At 49.5% G+C, this 18,857-nt stretch overlaps 3 protein-coding genes across 10 annotated transcripts in view; 1 reads left to right on the top strand and 2 right to left on the bottom strand.

Annotated features, from left to right (window-relative positions):
• MRPL46 (mitochondrial ribosomal protein L46) overlaps positions 1-18,857 on the bottom strand; it is a 36,367-nt gene that overhangs the window by 10,029 nt on the left and 7,481 nt on the right. Inside the window, exon 3 of the mRNA XM_022563446.3 lies at positions 295-4,106. Within this exon, the coding sequence (XP_022419154.1) occupies positions 295-522 (228 nt within the window). The 5' untranslated portion in view covers positions 523-4,106. The remainder of the gene's footprint in view (positions 1-294; positions 4,107-18,857) is intronic.
• On the top strand, positions 638-11,301 carry MRPS11 (mitochondrial ribosomal protein S11). Of its 3 annotated transcripts, none has more exons than XM_022563449.3 (6): positions 638-974; positions 1,107-1,235; positions 6,279-6,377; positions 8,475-8,604; positions 9,996-10,132; positions 10,898-11,012. In XM_022563449.3, the coding sequence occupies exons 1-5, from the start codon at positions 910-912 to the stop codon at positions 10,086-10,088; spliced, it is 516 nt and encodes a 171-aa protein (XP_022419157.1). In that variant the 5' UTR covers positions 638-909; the 3' UTR covers positions 10,089-10,132; positions 10,898-11,012. The 3 variants fall into 3 exon arrangements, with proteins under 3 accessions (XP_022419157.1, XP_022419155.1, XP_022419156.1); XM_022563447.3 differs by having other exon boundaries at positions 642-974; positions 10,067-10,132; positions 10,898-11,301; XM_022563448.3 differs by lacking the exon at positions 9,996-10,132 and having other exon boundaries at positions 642-974; positions 10,898-11,301.
• Positions 4,475-18,857, bottom strand: part of DET1 (DET1 partner of COP1 E3 ubiquitin ligase) — a 58,248-nt gene continuing 43,865 nt past the window's right edge. Inside the window, exons 6-7 of one of the 6 annotated variants that reach the window (XM_022563441.3) lie at positions 16,344-16,444; positions 4,475-8,091 (exon numbers count right to left, since the gene is read on the bottom strand). In XM_022563441.3, the coding sequence (XP_022419149.1) occupies positions 16,378-16,444 (67 nt within the window). In that variant the 3' untranslated portion in view covers positions 4,475-8,091; positions 16,344-16,377. Of the gene's footprint in view, positions 8,092-11,274; positions 12,868-14,273; positions 16,445-18,857 lie in introns of those variants that run through there. The other 5 variants (XM_030764010.2, XM_089906820.1, XM_022563440.3 and 2 more) reach the window with 5 other exon arrangements.

Below are 18,857 nucleotides of genomic sequence, written 5' to 3'. Positions count from 1 at the left end.
TACCCAGTATATTGACTGAAAAAGGAGAGCATCTCCAAAGAGTTGCCGACGATAACAACAGAAAAGCTCAATGAAAACGAAGTACCTTTTATTGAACGCGTACTACGTACCAAACCAAACCAGTAAGGTAGGCACCATTTTGCAGGTAAGTATACTGAAGCTCAGAGAAGTGAAGTAAATTGCCCAAAGTCACACAAACTAATCGGTGGCGGAATCGGGATCAAACGCAAGTCAGCGTGCCTCTACTGCTTCCCCAACTGCACCCAGAAGCGACGACCCGCACCTCAATCCCACCTGCTGTAGCAGAGCCTCCATCTCTTCCTGCAATGGGGTCAGCAGCTTCGAGACCAGCGGTGGCCGCTGCAGGCACAACGCGCCCAGCAAGCGCCATGGAGACACGCTGCTCGAGGGTGCGGCCGCGAGGGCCAAGCTGCGAGAACCCAGACTACGGGTCCAGGGGCCCTCGAACTGCCGCCAGCCCCTCGCCACCCCTAATACAGTCAGCCTTACACACCCCGCCATCTGTCAACCTTCCCACAATGTACCGCGGCTCCCAGCGAGGTCCTGGGCCAATCCTATATTCCCACAAGGCAGTGCGGGCACAGCATGACGGGAAAAGCTAGGTTCCCCGGAACTAGTAGAACGAACCATTCCAATATGGAGGGGTGAGCGAAGATCTCATGTTAGAAAACTAGGAAAAGGGAGGAGGACTCCCAGTTGCCACTCTCAACGATAGTTATTATGGAGCATTTAAATGGGAATAAAAATCTTTAATATACGTTATAAAAAGGAATCAGGTGACTTTTCCTCTGCAACGCCCCCACAAACGCTCGTGGTGCTGGCTCCGCTCCAGCCCCGCCAAGCTCCGCGGTCGCCGCGGACGGGAGCTGAGTGGGGTCAACTCACGTCATGCAGGTTGTAAGAAACGCGGGGTTTTGGCTCTTGCGGTTATGGGCTTGGCCACCGACGACCAGGTAACAATGATTATCCCCTCCGAGCCTACGGCCACCCGCGGGAATTCGCTCCTGCCCGTGTCCCAGGAGACACCTGGACTCCAGTTAGGATTCGGTTAGGCCTGGACCTCACCGAGCTTTCCTTCTCTACAGGGTCGCCGTGGCCGGAGTGCCGGCCCCCACCATCCACACTATCGCCCAGCAGATGCAAGACGCAGGGGCCAAGCCGGAAGTTGAGAAGGCGAAGGCTCCGGCGCCAGCTCCGAGGCGCAGCAGCTTCAGGTGAGGGCCGCTTAGGTCCAGCCCTCGGGAGACTGGCACCACTTTCCAGAGTCAGAGAACCAGTGAATTCCCAACTCTTTGTCACTTGCCATCTGCGGGACCTTATGCAGATTAATCTTTGAGCCTCAGCTTTTTCGTCTGAAAGTGGAGATAACGCCGGAAGAGGTTGTGAGGATCAAATGAGATGAGCTTTGGCACAAAATGAATGCTCATGAACATTTGATGAGTGAATGAGTGAACGTCGAAGTTGTATAGTAAATATCACCTTTGTTTCCCTCTGGGATCACGTCAGACTAACAACCTTCCCTGGGTCTCGGACACAAAAGCGGGCGGGGATGGGTGGCTACACTAGAGTGTATGTTATGCACTTTTTTGAGTTGGTCTAAGGTCCAGGGTGGTTTCTGTGCTTAGCCCCAGCGACTTGGTAACTTGCTTTCCACAGTGCCACTACCTCTTTGTGCTACTTATACTTCACTATATTTAACAAACCTTTTCTAAGAACCTGCTTGGTGCCAGGCACCGTGCTAGGTGCTGGGGATACAAATGCAGAGGATCATTCCTCCCCACAAGCAGTTCATAGTCTACCAGGGAAGACAGACATACAAATGTTTTCACCATAATCTGACCAGTGGTATATTGGAGTTAAGAGATGGTTGTTTTGCAGTATGAAAGAGTGAGTGTCTGACTCTGGAGGAAATCAGGCAAGAGTGCCAAGAAAATAATGTGAAGCTAAGAACTGACTTGAATGGGAGTTCAGCTGGAAAAGATGAAAAGTCGTTTTAGGCAAACTAACAGTCTGTGTAACGCATGCATTGTGAAAGAATGCAGTGTATTCAGGTGTATGTGTGATGGCAGATGAGGCCAGCAGGGTGAGAAGGAATCCGAATGCTGAGAGTCTTATCTGTAACACTGGGGCTTTTACGCAGTCCCCACTGTAGGCAGTGGGGAGCTGCCAAAGGAATTTAAGCCAAGATTCTTTTATAGTCACTCAGCAATGTCAGGCACTGTTCAAGGTGTTGGGTATGCATCGGTGACCAAACACACAGAAGTCCCTGCCCCCGTAGAAGTTAAATTCGAGTGGATAGGGGACAGTATATAGAAAACAAGAAAAACAAATACGACAGATTGTAGGAGTGTGTCTAGTGTTTGAGAGCAGCAGCAAGAAGGCCAACGTGGAGTGATGAGTAAAAACAGGAGGTGGGGGCAAGAGGACAAAGGGGTGCAGCAGGCACGCAGGGCTACATCCTGTCGGCCTTGTGGGCCATCATGAGGACTTCAGCTTATTCTCTGAGTGAAGTGGGAAGTCACTGGAGAATTCTGAACAGAGGATTGACATGATCCTGCTTACATCTTAAAGGGTCCCTTTGGCCACTGTGTTGATATTGAACTGTAGGGAAGCGAGGGTGGAAGATGGGAGAAGTCTCCTAAGCAGCCAAAAAACTACTGAAGTAATCTAGGTAAGAAATGATGCTGGCCTGGACCAGAGTAGCAGCTGTGGAGGTAGTATAAATGGTCAGACTGATACATTTAGAAGATGACCAACAGGGTTTGTTAATGTAAGACGTAAGAAAAGGAGAGGACTGAAGGAGCACTCTAAAATTTTTGGCCTAAACAGCTGGAAAGATAGAGTTGTCATTAAGACAGGGGAGACTGCAGGAGCTTGGATTTGGGTGGTTAAGTTTGAGATGCTTTGTTAACATCCAAGTGGAGATACAATATTGACTATTAGAAATGGAGTTCAGGGCTTCCCTGGTGGTGCAGTGGTTGAGAGTCCGCCTGCCGATGCAGGGGACACAGGTTTGTGCCCCAGTCCGGCAGGATCCCACATGCCGCGGAACGGCTGGGCCCATGAGCCATGGCCGCTGAGCCTGCGTGTCCGGAGCTTGTGCTCCACAATGGGAGAGGCCACAACAGTGAGAGGCCAACATACCGCAAAAAAAAAAAAAAAAGAAAAAAATGGAGTTCAGGGGACAGATCTGGGCTAGAGGTATACATTTGGAAGACTCATCATATAGATGATTTGGGGTTTTTTTCTTTTGCCATGAGGCTTATGGGATTTTAGTTCCCCGACCAGGGATCAAACCCAGGGCCCCCTGGCAGTGAGAGCACCGAGTCCTAACCACTGGACCACCAGGGAAGTCCCTAGATGATATTTAAAACTCTAAGATACAAGATCATCAAGAGAGAAAGGGTAAACAAAGAGAAGAAGAGGTCCAAGGACAGCACCCTGGAGCCTCTGGCATTTAGAGATTTGGGAGATGAGGAAAAATCAGCAAAAGAAAAAGAAGAAATCTCCAGAGAAGTACTAAGAAAACCTGGAGGGTTTTGTGGGGCTTTTTTTTAATGTGGTTGAAGGGCAGAGAGATTAGCTATATCAAATGCTACTGATATGATAGGTCCATAGACTGACGACAGAACTGCTCATTGGGCTTAACATTGTGAGTTGGTCGGTGACCTTGACTAGAGCATTTTCGGTGGAGGTATGAGGGGCTAAGGTCTCAATGGCGTGGGTTCAAGGAGAATAGAAGACAGGAAGAAACAGCAGGTATGGTCATTTCTTTGAGCGGGAATATAGAAATGGGCAGGTGCTAAAGGAGGCTTTAGGATCAAGAGGTTTTTGTTTGTTTTTAGGTTGGGGAAATGACCACATGTTTTGCTGATGGGAATGATGCAGTAGAGAGGGGAAAGAATGAGGATGCCGGACTGCTGTCCTTGAGGGGCTAACACACAAGTGGAGCATCATAACAGGAGAGAAGGCAGAGATTGTGGGCACAGATGTTTGGTAGTGGGAGCTGGAAGAACTTCTGATTGCTTCTATTTCTCTGTGAAGGTCATCAGCGGGCAGTGAGGAAGCAGGAAGGAGTTGGAGGTCTGAGGGGACAAAAGAAGGTACAAAATAGTCATCCAGGACAGTGAAAGGGTAATTGAACTGTGGATGCGCTGTATGATTGCCAGCAATGAGGGCCCACTGGATGTTAGAAGTCATTAAAGTAAAGCAGCGGTTCTTAGCCTGGGACGGCTGTGCCTCCAAGGGGACTTTTAGCGATGTTTGAAGACATTTTTGGTTGTCACAACTTGAGGAACAATGTCTAGTTGGGTAGAGGCCAGGGATGTTGCTAAATACCCCACAGTGTGCAGGACAGCCCCCCTTCAGAGAATTCTCTTGCCCAAAATGTCAGTAGTACTGAGGTCAAGAAACTGTGATAGAGAGAGAGAGAGAGACAGTAGGTACTGCTGCACTACTGTCTATTTTTCTCTACCCAACTGTGCAGGCTATTTTCAATCCTTGTCAGCCATTTGCAAGAGATGCCGTGTGTGCGGGCCTGGTTTGAGGATGGGTATGAAGAGGCAGCAGAACAGCGGCAGAAAGCTTTGTCTTTCCTGTTTCTGGGCTGCCTCGGGGTGAACCACTTGTTCGTTTGTACATTGGACCTGGGAGGCTTAAAAGCTTGATCTTGTCTGTGTCTTCAGTTAAATGGTTCAAGCTCCAAATCCTTCCTAGTTCAAAAATCTTGCCCTATATAAAAGGTATTATGCTGGTATATTCAGACTTTAGAAGGCTTAAGTTTTTGACCCACAAGTCAATAGGGGAAATTATCAATGGGGAAATGATAATGTTTTAAATATTAATGTCATCTCAGAGCCTCGTCCACATTCCACCTCAGTGTAGGCTGATAAGCTGGCAACCTGCTGAGATGCTAAATCATCTCTAAGATCAGGCCAAGCAGGAAAGAATACACTTGTAACTCTTGAATACCACTGTGTTTACTGTTTTGTTTTTTTTAAATCTCTCTAGGGAAGCCAGTCAGGAGGATAATGCTCAGCTAACAGTGCATTCTCTAAATCAGAACCCGTTGTAGTTCAGGTGGCTGAGGGGATACAAACACTGATCTGATCTCTACGTGTAAGCAGGGTGCAGCAGCAGGTTTGCTCGAGTCTAGAATAAAAAAAAGCGCAGGTGGTGAGCAGAGCTCTGGACCAAGGTAGAGCCCCTCGACCCAAGGCCTGGCTTCCCTTGTTAACCCTGTTCCCCTATTTGTACTCAGTTTCTCCACCTGAAAATGAAGTCCTGACCGAGAGACAGCCAGAGGACAGATCGGACTGAGATAGAGAGGGGTCTTGAACTCAACATGATGTCTAGGCCAGTGTGCTAAACCCTGAGTTCACATTCTGACTCACTTGGGCTACTTCAGAAATGGATTCTCAGGCCCCATCCAGAAGTCTGGGGTGGAGTGTAAGCATCAGAACCACGTGATCCTGCTGTTCAGCCAGCATGGACAACCGCTGGTCTAGGATAGGGGTTGGCAAGTTGGCCCCTACCTAGATCTGGCCAGTTTCCTGTTTCTTATTGGACAGTAGTCACACCTATTAACTTACTGTTGTCTGTAGCTGTTTTTGCACCACAGTGGCAAAGTTGAGTAGTTGCAACAGAAATTTTATGGCCAGCAAAACCTAAAATATTTACTATCTGGCCCTTTACAGAAAAAGTTTGCTGACCTCTATTCCAGGGATTTTCTTTTAATAATAATGATTTTTATAAGTATTATTAAGATAATTTTGTCTTTTTTATTAAGATAATTTTGTCTTATCAATATGATATGAAAAATCATATTGTTTATACAAACAAACAAACATATAGTCAAGATATCTGTGGTTGATAAAACAAGAAATAGAGATTCGACTTTATTTTTTTTAATGCAGAAAGAGTAGCTTATAGAGGACTGGAGAGTGATCTGATTACACTAGAAGGAACAGGGGAAGATGGGGAGCATGGATTAAATTCTCTTTCCTCCCAGCAGAAAGTCACTAGCTGTGTCTAGAGTCAGCAACTCAGGAAATGGCTGCTGAAGCACCGTGTTCACAGATGTGGCAGCAGCACCAGAAGGGTTGGGGGCAGTGACCTCAGGAGCAGGTTGAGGCAGAGAGCTGCTGTTTCTTATTATGAGTTTGTCTGTACTGTTGGCTTTTTTTAAACCTTGTAATTTTTTTTTAATTAAAAAAAAATCAGGACAACTTTACCTAAAATTTTTCTTCTAATTGCAGCATTTACCCTCCAATTCCAGGACAAGAGAGTTCTCTGAGGTGGGCAGGAAAGAAATTTGAGGAGATCCCAATCGCACACATCAAAGCATCGTACAACAAGTAAGCAGGGAAGGGAGCACCTGGTAGGGCTAGAGTGGGCTTCTTTCCCCTTCAGAGGGAGCGGACAAGTCAGGCTGCCACGTTCTGCACGCAGATGCTGATGCAGAGGTTCCCCCAGGCTCCCTCCTGGTTTGGGGAGACCACCTCTCTCTTTATATAATTTGTTCAGATTTCATGAAAATGTGAACTAGGTTAGGCATATCCCATTCATAAGATTTCATTGCTGTCCTTGGGAATTGTATTTCCTGGTTCTGCTCAAGAGTTGGAGAAGAGTATATTTTAGGGCCAGAAAGTCCCTCTGTGAAAGTATTTGTTAAGTGTTAGTACTGGGGATGGGTGATTAATAAATGAGAGAGATTATTTCAGAATATATGATTTACTAACTAAGCAAAATGGAAACCACCAAATAAGGGTTGCTTTAAAGTACTCGCTTTGGGCCACCGTGCACTGACCTCTGCCTTTGTAGGGCTGCACAAGGTTGGAAGACTAGCGTTCTGTGTGGCTTTCAGACAGTGCTGGGTAAGTTCCCAACTGTGTGTTGGCAACAGAAACCTTGCTGACATTAGTAACATCTTTGCACACCAGCCCCCATTTGGAGATGGGATTGGTGTTTGGTCAAGAGTCGCCTATGAAGCAATTTAGAGAACAATACAAGAGACTGTTGGTAGTCAGGGCTAGAGGGTGAGCACAGGTGAGGTGCCATAGGATGCATTTCAGCTTTCATCTGGTAAGCTCAGAATGAGAGCCTCTGGATTTTCCTCTTCTCAGGTTGCTAAGGACATAGGTAAGCTCTCTTTGTTCGTTTGCTTTTTTAAGGGTCTGTGGCCCACTCTGTAGATTTCTATTGAGGTTGTCTCAGGGACAAGCCATTCTCTTGTCTATTTCTACTCTGTTCAGTGTAGAAAACCCAAGAAGCCGTGGTAGGGAAATGGCAGCCATAGCCAGGCCAACAGCAGGTGGCCTGAACCCAGGGCCAGCTCCAGCAGGTCTCCCCATAACCAATCTCTACTTCCCTCTGTGGTGAGTTCTCAGGGAGCTCTTCAGACCAGGAAACTGGGCAGTGATCAAGAGGGAAATGGAAAGCATATCTAAGGATTTCTTGAAGTTATTCTTAATTTTAATTTAACTTGTTAAAGAGTCCTTATCTTTTAGAGATATATACTGAAATATTTACAGATGAAATGATGGGTCTAAGATTTGCTTCAAAATAATCCATTAGTTAGGGGATAGAGGGGTGTAGAAACAGGGTTTATAGGTGAAACCAAATTGGATATGAGTTAGTAATTGTTGAAGCTGAATGGTGAGTCCATGGGAGTTCAGACATTATTCTATCCACTTCTGTGTATATTTGAAACTTTACCAATGAAAAATCATTAAAAATTACCTGATGTGGAAATCTAATTTCTTAGGGAAAAAAAAAAAGAAGAAGCCAGAAAGGACCCTGAATCTAATTAAACACTGGCTACAGGGAAGATACTAGGAGGAAAATATGCCACCTTTCCTCTGGATGACACTTAGCACCCTCAGATTATGGAGCTTCTGTTAGTCAGCTCAGGCCACTATAACAAAATACCACAAACTGGGTGGCTTAAACGGCATTTATTTCTCACAGTTCTGAGGCTGGAAGTCAGAGATCAGTGTGCCAGCAGGATCGGGTTCTAGTGACAGCTCTTCCAAGTTGCAGATGGCCGGCTTCTCGTTGTGTCCTCACATGCTGGAAGAGGCAAGGGAGCTCTCTGGGGTCCCTTTTATAAGGCACTAATCCAGTTTATAAGGGCTCCACCCTCATGACCTAATCATCTCCCAATGGCCCCACCCCCCAATACCTTCACATTAGGGGTTAGAATTTCAACATGAATTTAGGGGGCGGAGCCCAAACCTTCCATGCATAACGGCTCTCTTTATATGACTTGTCAGTTTTTAATGAGGTTTAGGGGTTGATTCTGACCTTTCCTGGCACCTCCTACAGGATAAGCTCAGAGTGAAAGCAGCTAACGGTCTTTTTCTTTCACACTCGGGCTTGTCTGGGCATGGGTTAGCGCTCTCTTACTCCCTTGAAGAGCCATTATATTCTGTACCCCTCCCCTCCTTTCCCAGCACACAGATCCAGGTAGTCTCTGCCGCTCACCAGCCCCTTGCCCGCGCTTCCTGTGGCACGGAGGGGTTTCAGAATGCCAAGAAGGGCACAGGCATTGCAGCGCAAACAGCAGGCATAGCTGCCGCGGCGGTAAGTGTGTGTTCTTTCTGGCTCCCTCTGTGCTGGGCTCCACTTTTTGCATGGCTGATCACTGGCAGGAAAATTGTCCTTGAGGCGGCTCTTCAGAAGCAAGAGTATTGGCCAACTCTTGTTGGCTACCCTAACATGGGGGGTGGTTTGAAGAGGTGTGTGAAAACGCTTCTCTTTTCTCTTTCTCTCAGCTGCAGTAGAAGTGAAACACTTGGTTCATTCTAGAAGAGGCAGGAGCCAGGTGCTGAAGGCTCACCAAAGCCTCCTGGATTTAAAGACCAGTGCGGTGGGTGGGGTGTGGTTGTGGTAATGGTCCATCTGGAGAAGGTGTGGCATGTGAGGACTCTCCTGCAGTATCAGAGGGAGAGTGAACTGTTGCAGACCTTTCTAGAAGCAAGGTGGCAGTGAACTGCAGTTGGTGTATTTATTCAGTATCTACTATATGCCAGACACTTTACATTCATTATCTTGAATCCTCAGAAGACCCTTGGTATTACCCATGTTTTTAAGAGTCATTTGGGATTCAGAGTGTGTGGCTTGCTCAGAGCCATGCAGCCAGTCCAGTTCTCTGAACTGACCCTGCCAGGTCTGGGACCAGAGCCTGGGCACTGTCTGCTACAACACAGGCCTCACTGCCAAACCGGGAGTATCTCTGGAAGGAAAACCTTGACCTTCAGACAAAGCTCGATGCCCCAAAATACTGATTGCTATGTATCAGTGATCATCAAAACACACTAAATGGCCACCAGTGGGCAGGTTTATACACTTAAATATGTCAGTGTTAACGGTGGCTTCTGCATGGTGGATTGAGTGACCTGTGTGTTTTCCAGATTTTCTGCTTAAACTGCCTTTATAAACAAGAAAGAAAATTTTTTTTTTTTTTTGCGGTACACGGGCCTCTCACTGCTGTGGCCTCTCCCGCTGCGGAGCACAGGCTCCGGACGCGCAGGCCCAGCCGCCATGGCTCACGGGCCCAGCCGCTCCGCGGCATGCGGGATCCTCCCGGACCGGGGCACGAACCCACGTCCCCTGCATCAGCAGGCAGACTCCCAACCACTGCGCCACCAGGGAAGCCCAAGAAAGAAAATTTTAACTGTAACTAAAGATTAAAATGATAAGATAACACTTTCTAAGAGGGTACTGAGGCTTAGCCTTGGAGTCCAGGGCACCTTATGTTCTGAAATTCTGCCTTTATCCACCTGGGAAAAATCTGAGCAATATTTAGAAGTATCCACTAGGTGGCAGTGCTGTCCTGGGCGGAAAGAGATCCCAGCTGACTGGTGGTGTCTGTCCTGCACCTCGGCCATCTGCTCTTTGCTTCCTTCCCTGTCTTCTGCCTGTTTACACGTGTGGGTGCTTGTTCCATGGAGCTCATAACCCTGTTGCTCCAGGTGGCAGTAGCAAGGGGTTTGGACGTCGCACTTCTCTCTCAGAGCACTAACCACTTGCTGCTCCTCTTCAGAAAGCTACGGGGAAGGGTGTGACCCACGTCCGAGTTGTGGTTAAAGGCCTGGGGCCAGGGCGCTTGGTAAGTGACCTCGCTTCTTCGCAGCCCAGGATGTGTGCTTGCTTCTTCAGTTAGTGAGAGAAACGGGAGTGAGAGCAGAGGAGGGAGAGTGGACCCTGTAGTGGATTCCCCTAACAGCTTGAAGTTTCTTTCCATTGCCTCTCATCTCCTAAGCTTCTCAAAGCAAGCCCTGATCACTTAGTTTCAATTCATCACACACTTACAGAGTGCCTGCTGTGTGCCAGGCACTGGGAACAGAAAGGTGGCCCCTGGGGGCCTGTCACAAATGGGTCCCTCAGTACAGACTAGTGAGTGCAGTGGTAAAGCTTGTGCCCAGGGTGCTGGGAGCCTGTTGGGTGTGATCAGGAAAGTGTCCCCAAAGAGGTGACATCTCTACTGATTTTTTGAGAATGACGAGGGACTAACCAGGTATGCGTATGGGATTGGGGGAGGGGGGATCATTCCAGGCAGAGGAAACTACAAAAGCATAATGCTTAAGATGCGTTGAGATTTACAACAGTCTTTGTTCTTAGATTGTAAAGCGCAAGGTGGGACGTGGCAGGTGGGATTGGAGATGTGGGCGACGTTGAGGGCTTGGTGAAGGGGTTGGTAGGGAGAGCTCTGTGAGAGCATCAGGTTGGGACTGTAGATATCAGAGCCAGTGAGCTTTCTCATCCCTACGCTGCACCCCCCTCACCCCCGACCGGTTCCTCTCTGAGCCCTGTCTGGACACACTGGGGCATCGTTTCTGGGACCGTGCCATCCTGCTATTCCTTCTCTTTCCAGTCTGCCATCAAGGGACTGACCATGGGGGGCCTGGAAGTGATCTCAATCACAGACAACACCCCCATCCCGCACAACGGCTGCCGCCCCAGGAAGGCTCGGAGGCTGTGATGGGCAGGAAGCCTGCACCTGAACCTGACCTCAAGTCCCACCTCCAGCTGGATGTCATGGAAAGCACACTGTCAGAGCTCTCTCCAGGGAGGGCTTGTTAGAGACCCTTCAGACAGTAAGGGAGAGCTCTGCCTCCTTATGGGATGGCCTTTGCTTGTTCCTTCGACTGGAGACCAGTATGCCCAGAAGTGCCTCTCCTGGACAGGAAGGGAGCTACAGGAGCAGCTGTGGCCCAGATGCCAACCAGTAAATGCTGCAGCTGCTCTGAAAAAATAAAAATATCTCCACCATCTGTAGTAATTTGTGGGTTTTTTGCTTCCAGCATTGCAAACAGTAACCCCCCACTTCCTCCTGAAAACGAGATTGTGAATTGAGGTGAGACCCTCAATGGAAGGATTAAGATGTAAATGTGGGCCGCTAAGTACCAGGCACCTTCCTCTTTGGTTTCACATATTTCCTTTTTAGCCCCTTAACTAAGGGTTCCAGAGCTCATTAGGAACTTTTCTTACTAACTTGTAATTTGGCCCCAAATTGAGAGCTTTGTGCCTCCTACCTCTGGAGTATTCTGATAGCAGGTTGCACTGTTAGCAGGCGTGTCTAAAGTTAGTTAGCCCTAACAGTACGGGAGAGTGGTCCTGGAACCATCAGAGATTCCCCACAGTCAAGGCTGCGTTACACACTCCGTGGGCGTCAGCAACCCCAACACCCGAGACTGCATGACCCCAAAGGAGGGAGGGTAGAGTGGTATAAAACAGGGTTCTCTAGAAATTAGGGGAGGTGGAGGGATGGGCGAGAGCAGAGCCCAAATTGAGACGTGCAGGAAAGCGAGTCCGGGTGGTGCTGACACAGCGGGCTCAGCCAGGCTCCCAGGCAGCACTGACTGCTCAGTCGGGACTCTGGGGTCCCTGGATGCCACACAGAAGCCAAAGGTGGGGCCTCTGGGGACCCAGCAGGAGAGACCCCCCTCTTCCTTGGACAGAGGACCAAGGATGAGAGCATTACCAGGAGATGAAAAGGTGCATGTCTGTCGGAGGGGAGTCTGCAGGAAGGGCCTGCCGACCACCGAGGGGCTCCACGCCTGCACAGCCAGCCGAGCATTGCGATTTGCCTGAACCCTGTGTAGTAAATGCACAAATGCCCTCTTATGTAGGGAAGCTGCTGCGTTACACAGGTTAGAGAAAGGGAAAGGTCCAAGACCTCAATGTGAATTTAGAAGGAAAATGTCTCTCTACTGCCTTCTCTTCCATCCTTAGCAGGACCTATGAAGGTTAACTTGTGACCAATGACTAAAGGAACCCAACTGGAGGCTTCTTTTGTCGAAACCACCGACGGAAGGAGTTACACTTTAAAACTATATATAAACACGTTGCGTAAAAAACATGGGGCTCATGAGAAACCGCTCTGTGATGTGATATGGTTTGGCCTTTATTCGGGTGGACAGAGGGCCTGGAGCAATTAGTTTAACAGAGCAAGAAACAGGCGGTTCAAAAGAGAAGCTTAAAGAAAGTCCTTTAGAGAGGCATGGGCAGGGTCAGGGGATAAAGAGGCTGCAGCACTCAAGGACTAGCAGGAGCCGGGGAGGGACAAGCCCCCAGAACCTGGCGGCGCTCTAGTCACAGGGATGCGGCCTCTGCCAAAGCCGTGGCCCGCAGAGGGAGAGGACAGAAACACGCTGATGGCTCCAGCCTCTGGCTACCTGACGTGCCCAGTGGCTGAGCCCAACAAGAACCAGAGCAGGGGAGCAGGGTGGTGCCATCCCTGGAGGGCCAGCCTCGCAGGCAGCAGAATGGATCTGGAGGGGCACGTGGAGAAGAGGAAGCACAGGCGGTCTCCATCATTCCAGAAGTGAAATCTTCCATACACTGTGGTTTTAGAAAGTGTTATTTTATTCCCAAGAGAGCATCGAAAAGGAAGGTACTGCCTGAGAGGGCCTACAAGTAGACAGGACACAGGGGACCCTAAAGGATCAATGGTCTTAGGGCCAGAAATGGAAGCCTGGCACCACCGCCGGGAGCCAGGTGGGGGGAGCACCGTCGACAGGGCGCCCAGGGGGAACGCACACAGCTTTGCTGCTGGGAGCCTCAGTGCCCTGCTGCGTCCAGGCTCTAAGAGGCCAGTGAACTTGTGCTCTCTTAGATTCTATCACCTCTTAATCGTGGGGTCTTGACCTCAGAGGCTGGCCCCTCCTCAGGGGAGGACCTTCACTGACCACTTAAGGCAGTTATCGTTCATCTAAATGCCAGGCTGCCCTTTCCCCTGCTGCCACAAGCCCTTCTCCGAAGCCAGCCTCTCGGTCCTGAGACACAGGTGACCGTGTGCTTGCACTTCCCCCTGGCAGAGAAGATGCAGAGCCTGGCACTGGGTCCTGAGTATTTGCACAAGCAGAGTGTTGGCATCAACTTGTGTGACAACACACTTACTTGTTTCCTGGCAGCAGGGCCTTGCGTTATTGCTATGAGTACATCAAAGCACAAAGCTGGTGGCCCAGGACTAGCTGCATAAGGAAAGCCTCTCCTCCCCTCTCCCCTCTCTTCTCTCGTCTGCAGGCAAAAAGGCAAATATAATTTTTCTCCTTTCAGCATAGATGCAATGTTTTCCCTTCTTTTGGCCAAGGTCATGACCCGACACCAAGCTATACCTTCACCACCAAAATAAACCTGTTTAACAGTAGAGTACCTGGATGCTGGCAGAATATAACTCAGCAGTTTAGGAGAAACCATTTTGCAATCGCCTCTGCCTGCAACCTGACTCTCATATGTCCATTTTTTTTAATGCATATTAAATTAAAAGGCATTTAATGCATATATGCCTTCCCCCGGACTCCTTTATTCTTTCTTTCTAGTCATTTTTTCCTACCCTGGATAGATACATTGCTTTTTAAATCTGAGTATTATCAGCCCACAGTGATGGAGTGGTCACTACCAAAGCAGAAAAGTCTATTCAACCAAAGTGAACAAACATGGGCTATTGCACAAACACAGGCTAAGCACAGGGAGAACAGATATGGCACTGTCATTCCTGTCCTGGAGCTCACAGACCAAGAAAGTGGGACAGGCACATGGCTGAATTAGTCAGAAGGAAGTTCCATACGAGGCATGAATGTTATTGGTGATTGAGTGAAAGGATGATCCCCTCAGTTCATCCCAGCAGGATCACCAGGTATCTTTAGGATTGGAAACTGGCAAAGCAGCATTGCCCCAGGTTACCGGATATGGCTTAGTTGGTGTGGTGGGTCATGATAGGAAGACGAATGGGGGTAAAATCTTACCAAAGGATTGGGAGTAAAGGAAGGAGGCAAAAAACATGTGGCCACACAAGATGTGATGGAGAAAGGGAGGTGGGCGTGTAGAAGGCTGCAGTCAAGCTCATTTGCAGGCGATGAACGTAGGTGTGTAGGCATCTAAAATAGAGTAGAAAGAGTCACTGAGGTTTAAGTCAAGAAACTATGAGATGTGGACAAAGAAAGCTGTCAATCTTGATGCTGAAATCCCAAAGTAGACATCAGGGCAGGGGACAGAAAAGTCTGGGAGAATCAAAGTCCCCAAACAACACAGAGCAGCCAGAGTACAGGAAGCATATGGGTTTAGGAAGAGGGGAGTAACAGCACGAACTTCAAAAGAGAAGGACTGTTGGGAGGAGGTAGCAGAACGATGTCCCAGAAGGGAGATGAGGCACTGGCCGCATGCTGACCCGCATCCCTGGGCGCTGGGGTGAGATGTGCAGAGTTGGGGAGGAATGGGGAGGAGTGTGGTGATGAGAGACTGTCTCTTCTCAGTGGAGTCAAGCTCTGGGGACCACAGAAGGAGCGGGGTGATGAGAGTCCTGGAGGAGAATGCAGGCTGTGGGCTGGGTTGGGGGTGTCCGGCGTGGTGACTTCACAGATGCTGAGAGGATGTGGAGAGAGATGAGGCCGGGGAGGGCCTGGAGGGGGCAAGGACAGGGACCTGCCATGGCTGTGGTCTGGACTGGAACCTGTGTCCAGTGTCTGCTCTGCTTCTAAGCTGCTTTCATAAAGAATACAGATGGCCGGAAGCCATGAAAAGATGACCCTTCTTACAAGTAATCAAGGAAATGGGAATTAAAATGCATGACCATGGGCTTCCCTGGTGGCGCAGTGGTTGGGAGTCGCCTGCCGATGCAGGGGACACGGGTTCGTGCCCCGGTCCGGGAAGATCCCACGTGCCGCGGAGTGGCTGGGCCCGTGAGCCATGGCCGCTGAGCCTGTGCGTCCGGAGCCTGTGCTCCACAACGGGAGAGGCCGCAACAGTGAGAGGCCCGTGTACCGCAAAAAAAAAAATAAATAAAAGCATGACCATCACTCCCTAAATGATGCTAATCCAAGCCACAGTGGGGATGAGCTCTCCCAGGAAAAAAGCAGAGAATGAGGAAAATAAGACGACCCAGTGTTAAATGCTGCAAGGAGGGCAAGGCTGCAAAGAGGCAGGGATGCAGCAATCAGAGAGACAGCAGGTGTGGCGTCTCAGAAGCCAAAGAGCCAAGCACTTCAGAAGAAGAGAACAGTTGGGGTGCACGGTGCGGCTGAGAGGTCAGCTGGCAGGTCAAGCAAGGTGAGGACTGGGCAATGGCCATGGATTTGGCAATGTGGAGGTCCCCGTTCACCGAAGGGAAGGAGGGTGGAAGAGAGTCAGGATGCCTAGTCTTCCGTAGAGGCTGTGTCATGGCAACAGGGGTGGATGAGGAGATGGGCTGTCTCCCTTGAGACATGGCAGCTGTGAGTCGGGGTGTGGAGGACCCTGGACCTGAAGGAGGCAGGAGGGAAGAGGCCTCAGCAAGGCAGCCGGAGGCCAGGCCTCAGGGGGAGACAGCCAGAGTGGGGCTCCAGTGACAGGCAGGAACAGCAGCGTCCAACTCCAGCAACGTGGCATTGACAACGGAAACAGAACGTCCTTGCAGTTGGTACACGGGGAACCTTTCTTTTTTTCCCCAATATCCCATAAATTGTTCTGAAATAAAAGTGCTCTCAAATGTAAATAGCTAGAGCCTCTTCAGAGGGAGATCTGGCAATATCGTTCACCACTTGCGATGTACAGACCTTCACAGTTCCCTTCTAGGAATTTCCCACATGGAGCAGCGCTGTCCCTGCTCATGGACGTGCCCTGGAGCTGCATGGTCAGCACAGCAGCCACCAGCCCCGCGGGACTCTCCAGCACTTGCGATGTGGCGAGAAGGACCATGACTGAGGAATTGGCAGTTCGGTTTTATCTAGTTCAAATTCACTGAAATGTAAGTACAGCATGTGGCTGGTGGCTACTGTATCGGACAGCGCAGCGGAGATAGGCTCTCATGGGGGTGGGAGTAGGCAGAGGTATATACTCACTGAGGCACGGCGAGTAACGGAAGAAGATTGGAACCTAAATGTCCATCAACAGGGCACTAGCCAAGGAAATTACAGCCCATCCGGATAATGGAATGTTAGCCCTGAAACAAGCCAAGATATATTGCTAAGTGAAAAACGGGGGTTGGGGGCGGGACAGGCAAGACAGTGCAGAGTACAGTCATGAACTGCTGTAGAAAAGGACAGGATATGTGTACATAAATGTGGATGCACTGACTATCTGGAAAGACATACCCCAAATGGGAGCATTCCCTCCAGGGAGAGAAACTCAGTGACTGGGTAACAGGCAGAAAGAAGATTTTTTACCTTTTCCACCTTCAGAAGAGGGTGCCATGTACAGCTGACCCTTGAACAACGCCAGGGTTAGGGGCGCCCACCCTGCATGCAGTGCAAATCCATGTATAACTTCACAGTGACCCTCCGTATCCACGGTTCCGCATCCACGGATTCAACCTTGGGTGTCGTAGTACTGAACGGATTTAGTGAAAAAAATCCACATAGAAGTGGACCCTCGCAAATCAAGCCTGTGTTGTTCAAGGGTCAGTTGTCCATGCTGTTGCTTATTCAGGTTAATTAATGAATCAATTAAAATAAAAATAGAAATAAAAAACTGGTTTATAAGAAATGCGTAGAAGCTGCAGAGTCAGGCACTATGTAAATTATCTCAAGTGGGCAGATCACATTTTTTCAATAGACATTTTGACACACACAGATCTGTAACACCCCCCAGCGCTGCAGCTGGCCCAGTATTTGGGGGAGGACTTCTGACTTGGCTCTGAAATTTGTTCTGGTAATCAATCTGGCTTCTCCCCTCTGCCTGCCCAGGTTCAAATTAAATTGTACACATGCTCTGCGATTCAGCCTAACAAGTCTAGCCAGAAAAGTTGGCCTCAGTGTCATTGTTGCTTGGCTGGAAGGAAGGGGCAGACAGAGCACAGCGCCCCGTTTCCATAGTGCCCTGTGGCAGCTTAACCACCTTGGATTTGCGTAATCCCCTTGAACGGAAAGGAAATGTCAACTGAGGGGCAGTGTGGTGTCACAGGAGGCCCTGGCTGGCAGGACACCTGTTGTCTCAACCCAGCTTGAGCACAGACTCAGCAGCCTGTCAGCCACACTCCCGTTCCCCAGATGGACCTCAGTTTCCCCCTCAGGACCAAGAAGCGGTTGAGTGGGCTGTAGCTCTGGCACCCAGGAACCCACAGCTCCTTTGTGGCTGGGAGGACAGCGTGGGTTCGGATGCACTAGGCCACACTGGGGGAGACCCTCAGGGCTGCGGCACAGGCCTGACTGGATGCCGCGGAAATGCCCTTCATTCTTCTCCCCGTGTGCTCTCCCCAGGGCTCCATTCCCCCTGCCTGCTTGCAGTGGGGAGGGCCGGGGCTTTGGAGACACCCAGCCCAGGTTGGGACCCCGGCTCGGCGTCAGTCTGACGCTCAGCTACTCCACCTCCACGGGACTGTTAGGAGCATTCGCCCAGACAGCTGTGTACCCGCTTGTACACAGCTGGTGCTCATGAAGGATGCCTCTGCGCTCTCCCCACACTGCTCCCTCGGGCTCCAGTCTGTGGGGTTCTGGCTGAGAACGGTGGTGGATGCAGATGCAAGCCCATTTTGCTGCCATTATTATTATTACTATTCCCAAAGCTTTCTTTCCTGTGATTTTAATCAGAGAAGGTTCTGATGGAGCCAACCACCCATCCTCCTACTCCCTTAAACCCACTCAATTGTAGATTAAGCCAGATTGTTACAAATTTGCAGCCAAAAATTAAATTAAATTTAAAAGCCAAATGATTCCAGAATCGATCCTTCAAGAACCTTTCTTCCATCCCTCCTTCCTCGAAAATCTATCCATACTCAGATAAAATATGTCTAGAACCTGGTAGCTGCCCTCAGCAGCTTTGAGGCTGGTGGGGGAGACAAATTCAGAAAAAATCCATTGTAATCCCGCAGGTGCTACCACAGAACAGGGATGTGTGTGATGAGAAGAGGTATCAAGGAACACTTCCTGGAGGAGGTGACCTGAGCTCAAAATAAGAGTAAGCATTAGGAGGCAAATGCGGGGGATGAGGGGTGAGGGGGGTAGTTTCCAGCAGAGAGGATGCACGCATGGACAAAGGGCAGGGGGCAAAAATGGCAGTCTGTGCCGTAAACTACCAGCAGTTTAGAACATAATGTGAGGGAGGAAGGGAGGCTGTAGCAGGCTGAATAACAGCCCCCAGAGATAACAGATCCTAACCCTGGAATCTGTATGTGTCACTTTATTTGGAAACAGGGTCTTTGCAGATGTGATCAAGTTAAGGATATAAAAATGGGGAGATTATCCTGGATTACCTGGGTGGACCCTAAATGAGATCACATGTACCCTTAAGAAATGGAGGCAGCAGGAGATGTAACTGCACAGAGGAGGAGAAGGCCATGTGACCACGTCGGCAGAGACGAGTGATGCAGCCACAAGCCAAAGACCTACCGGAGCCACCAGAAGCTGGTAGAGGCAAGG

The sequence above is a fragment of the Delphinapterus leucas genome, chromosome 2, assembly GCF_059928025.1.
Source record: "Delphinapterus leucas isolate spDelLeu-1000000601 "Yukka" chromosome 2, BTC_Dleu_Yukka2, whole genome shotgun sequence".
NCBI classification, from domain to species: Eukaryota; Metazoa; Chordata; class Mammalia; order Artiodactyla; family Monodontidae; genus Delphinapterus; species Delphinapterus leucas.
The sequence above is the reverse complement of the archived record's forward strand: the minus strand, read 5'-3'. Positions and strand labels throughout refer to the sequence as shown.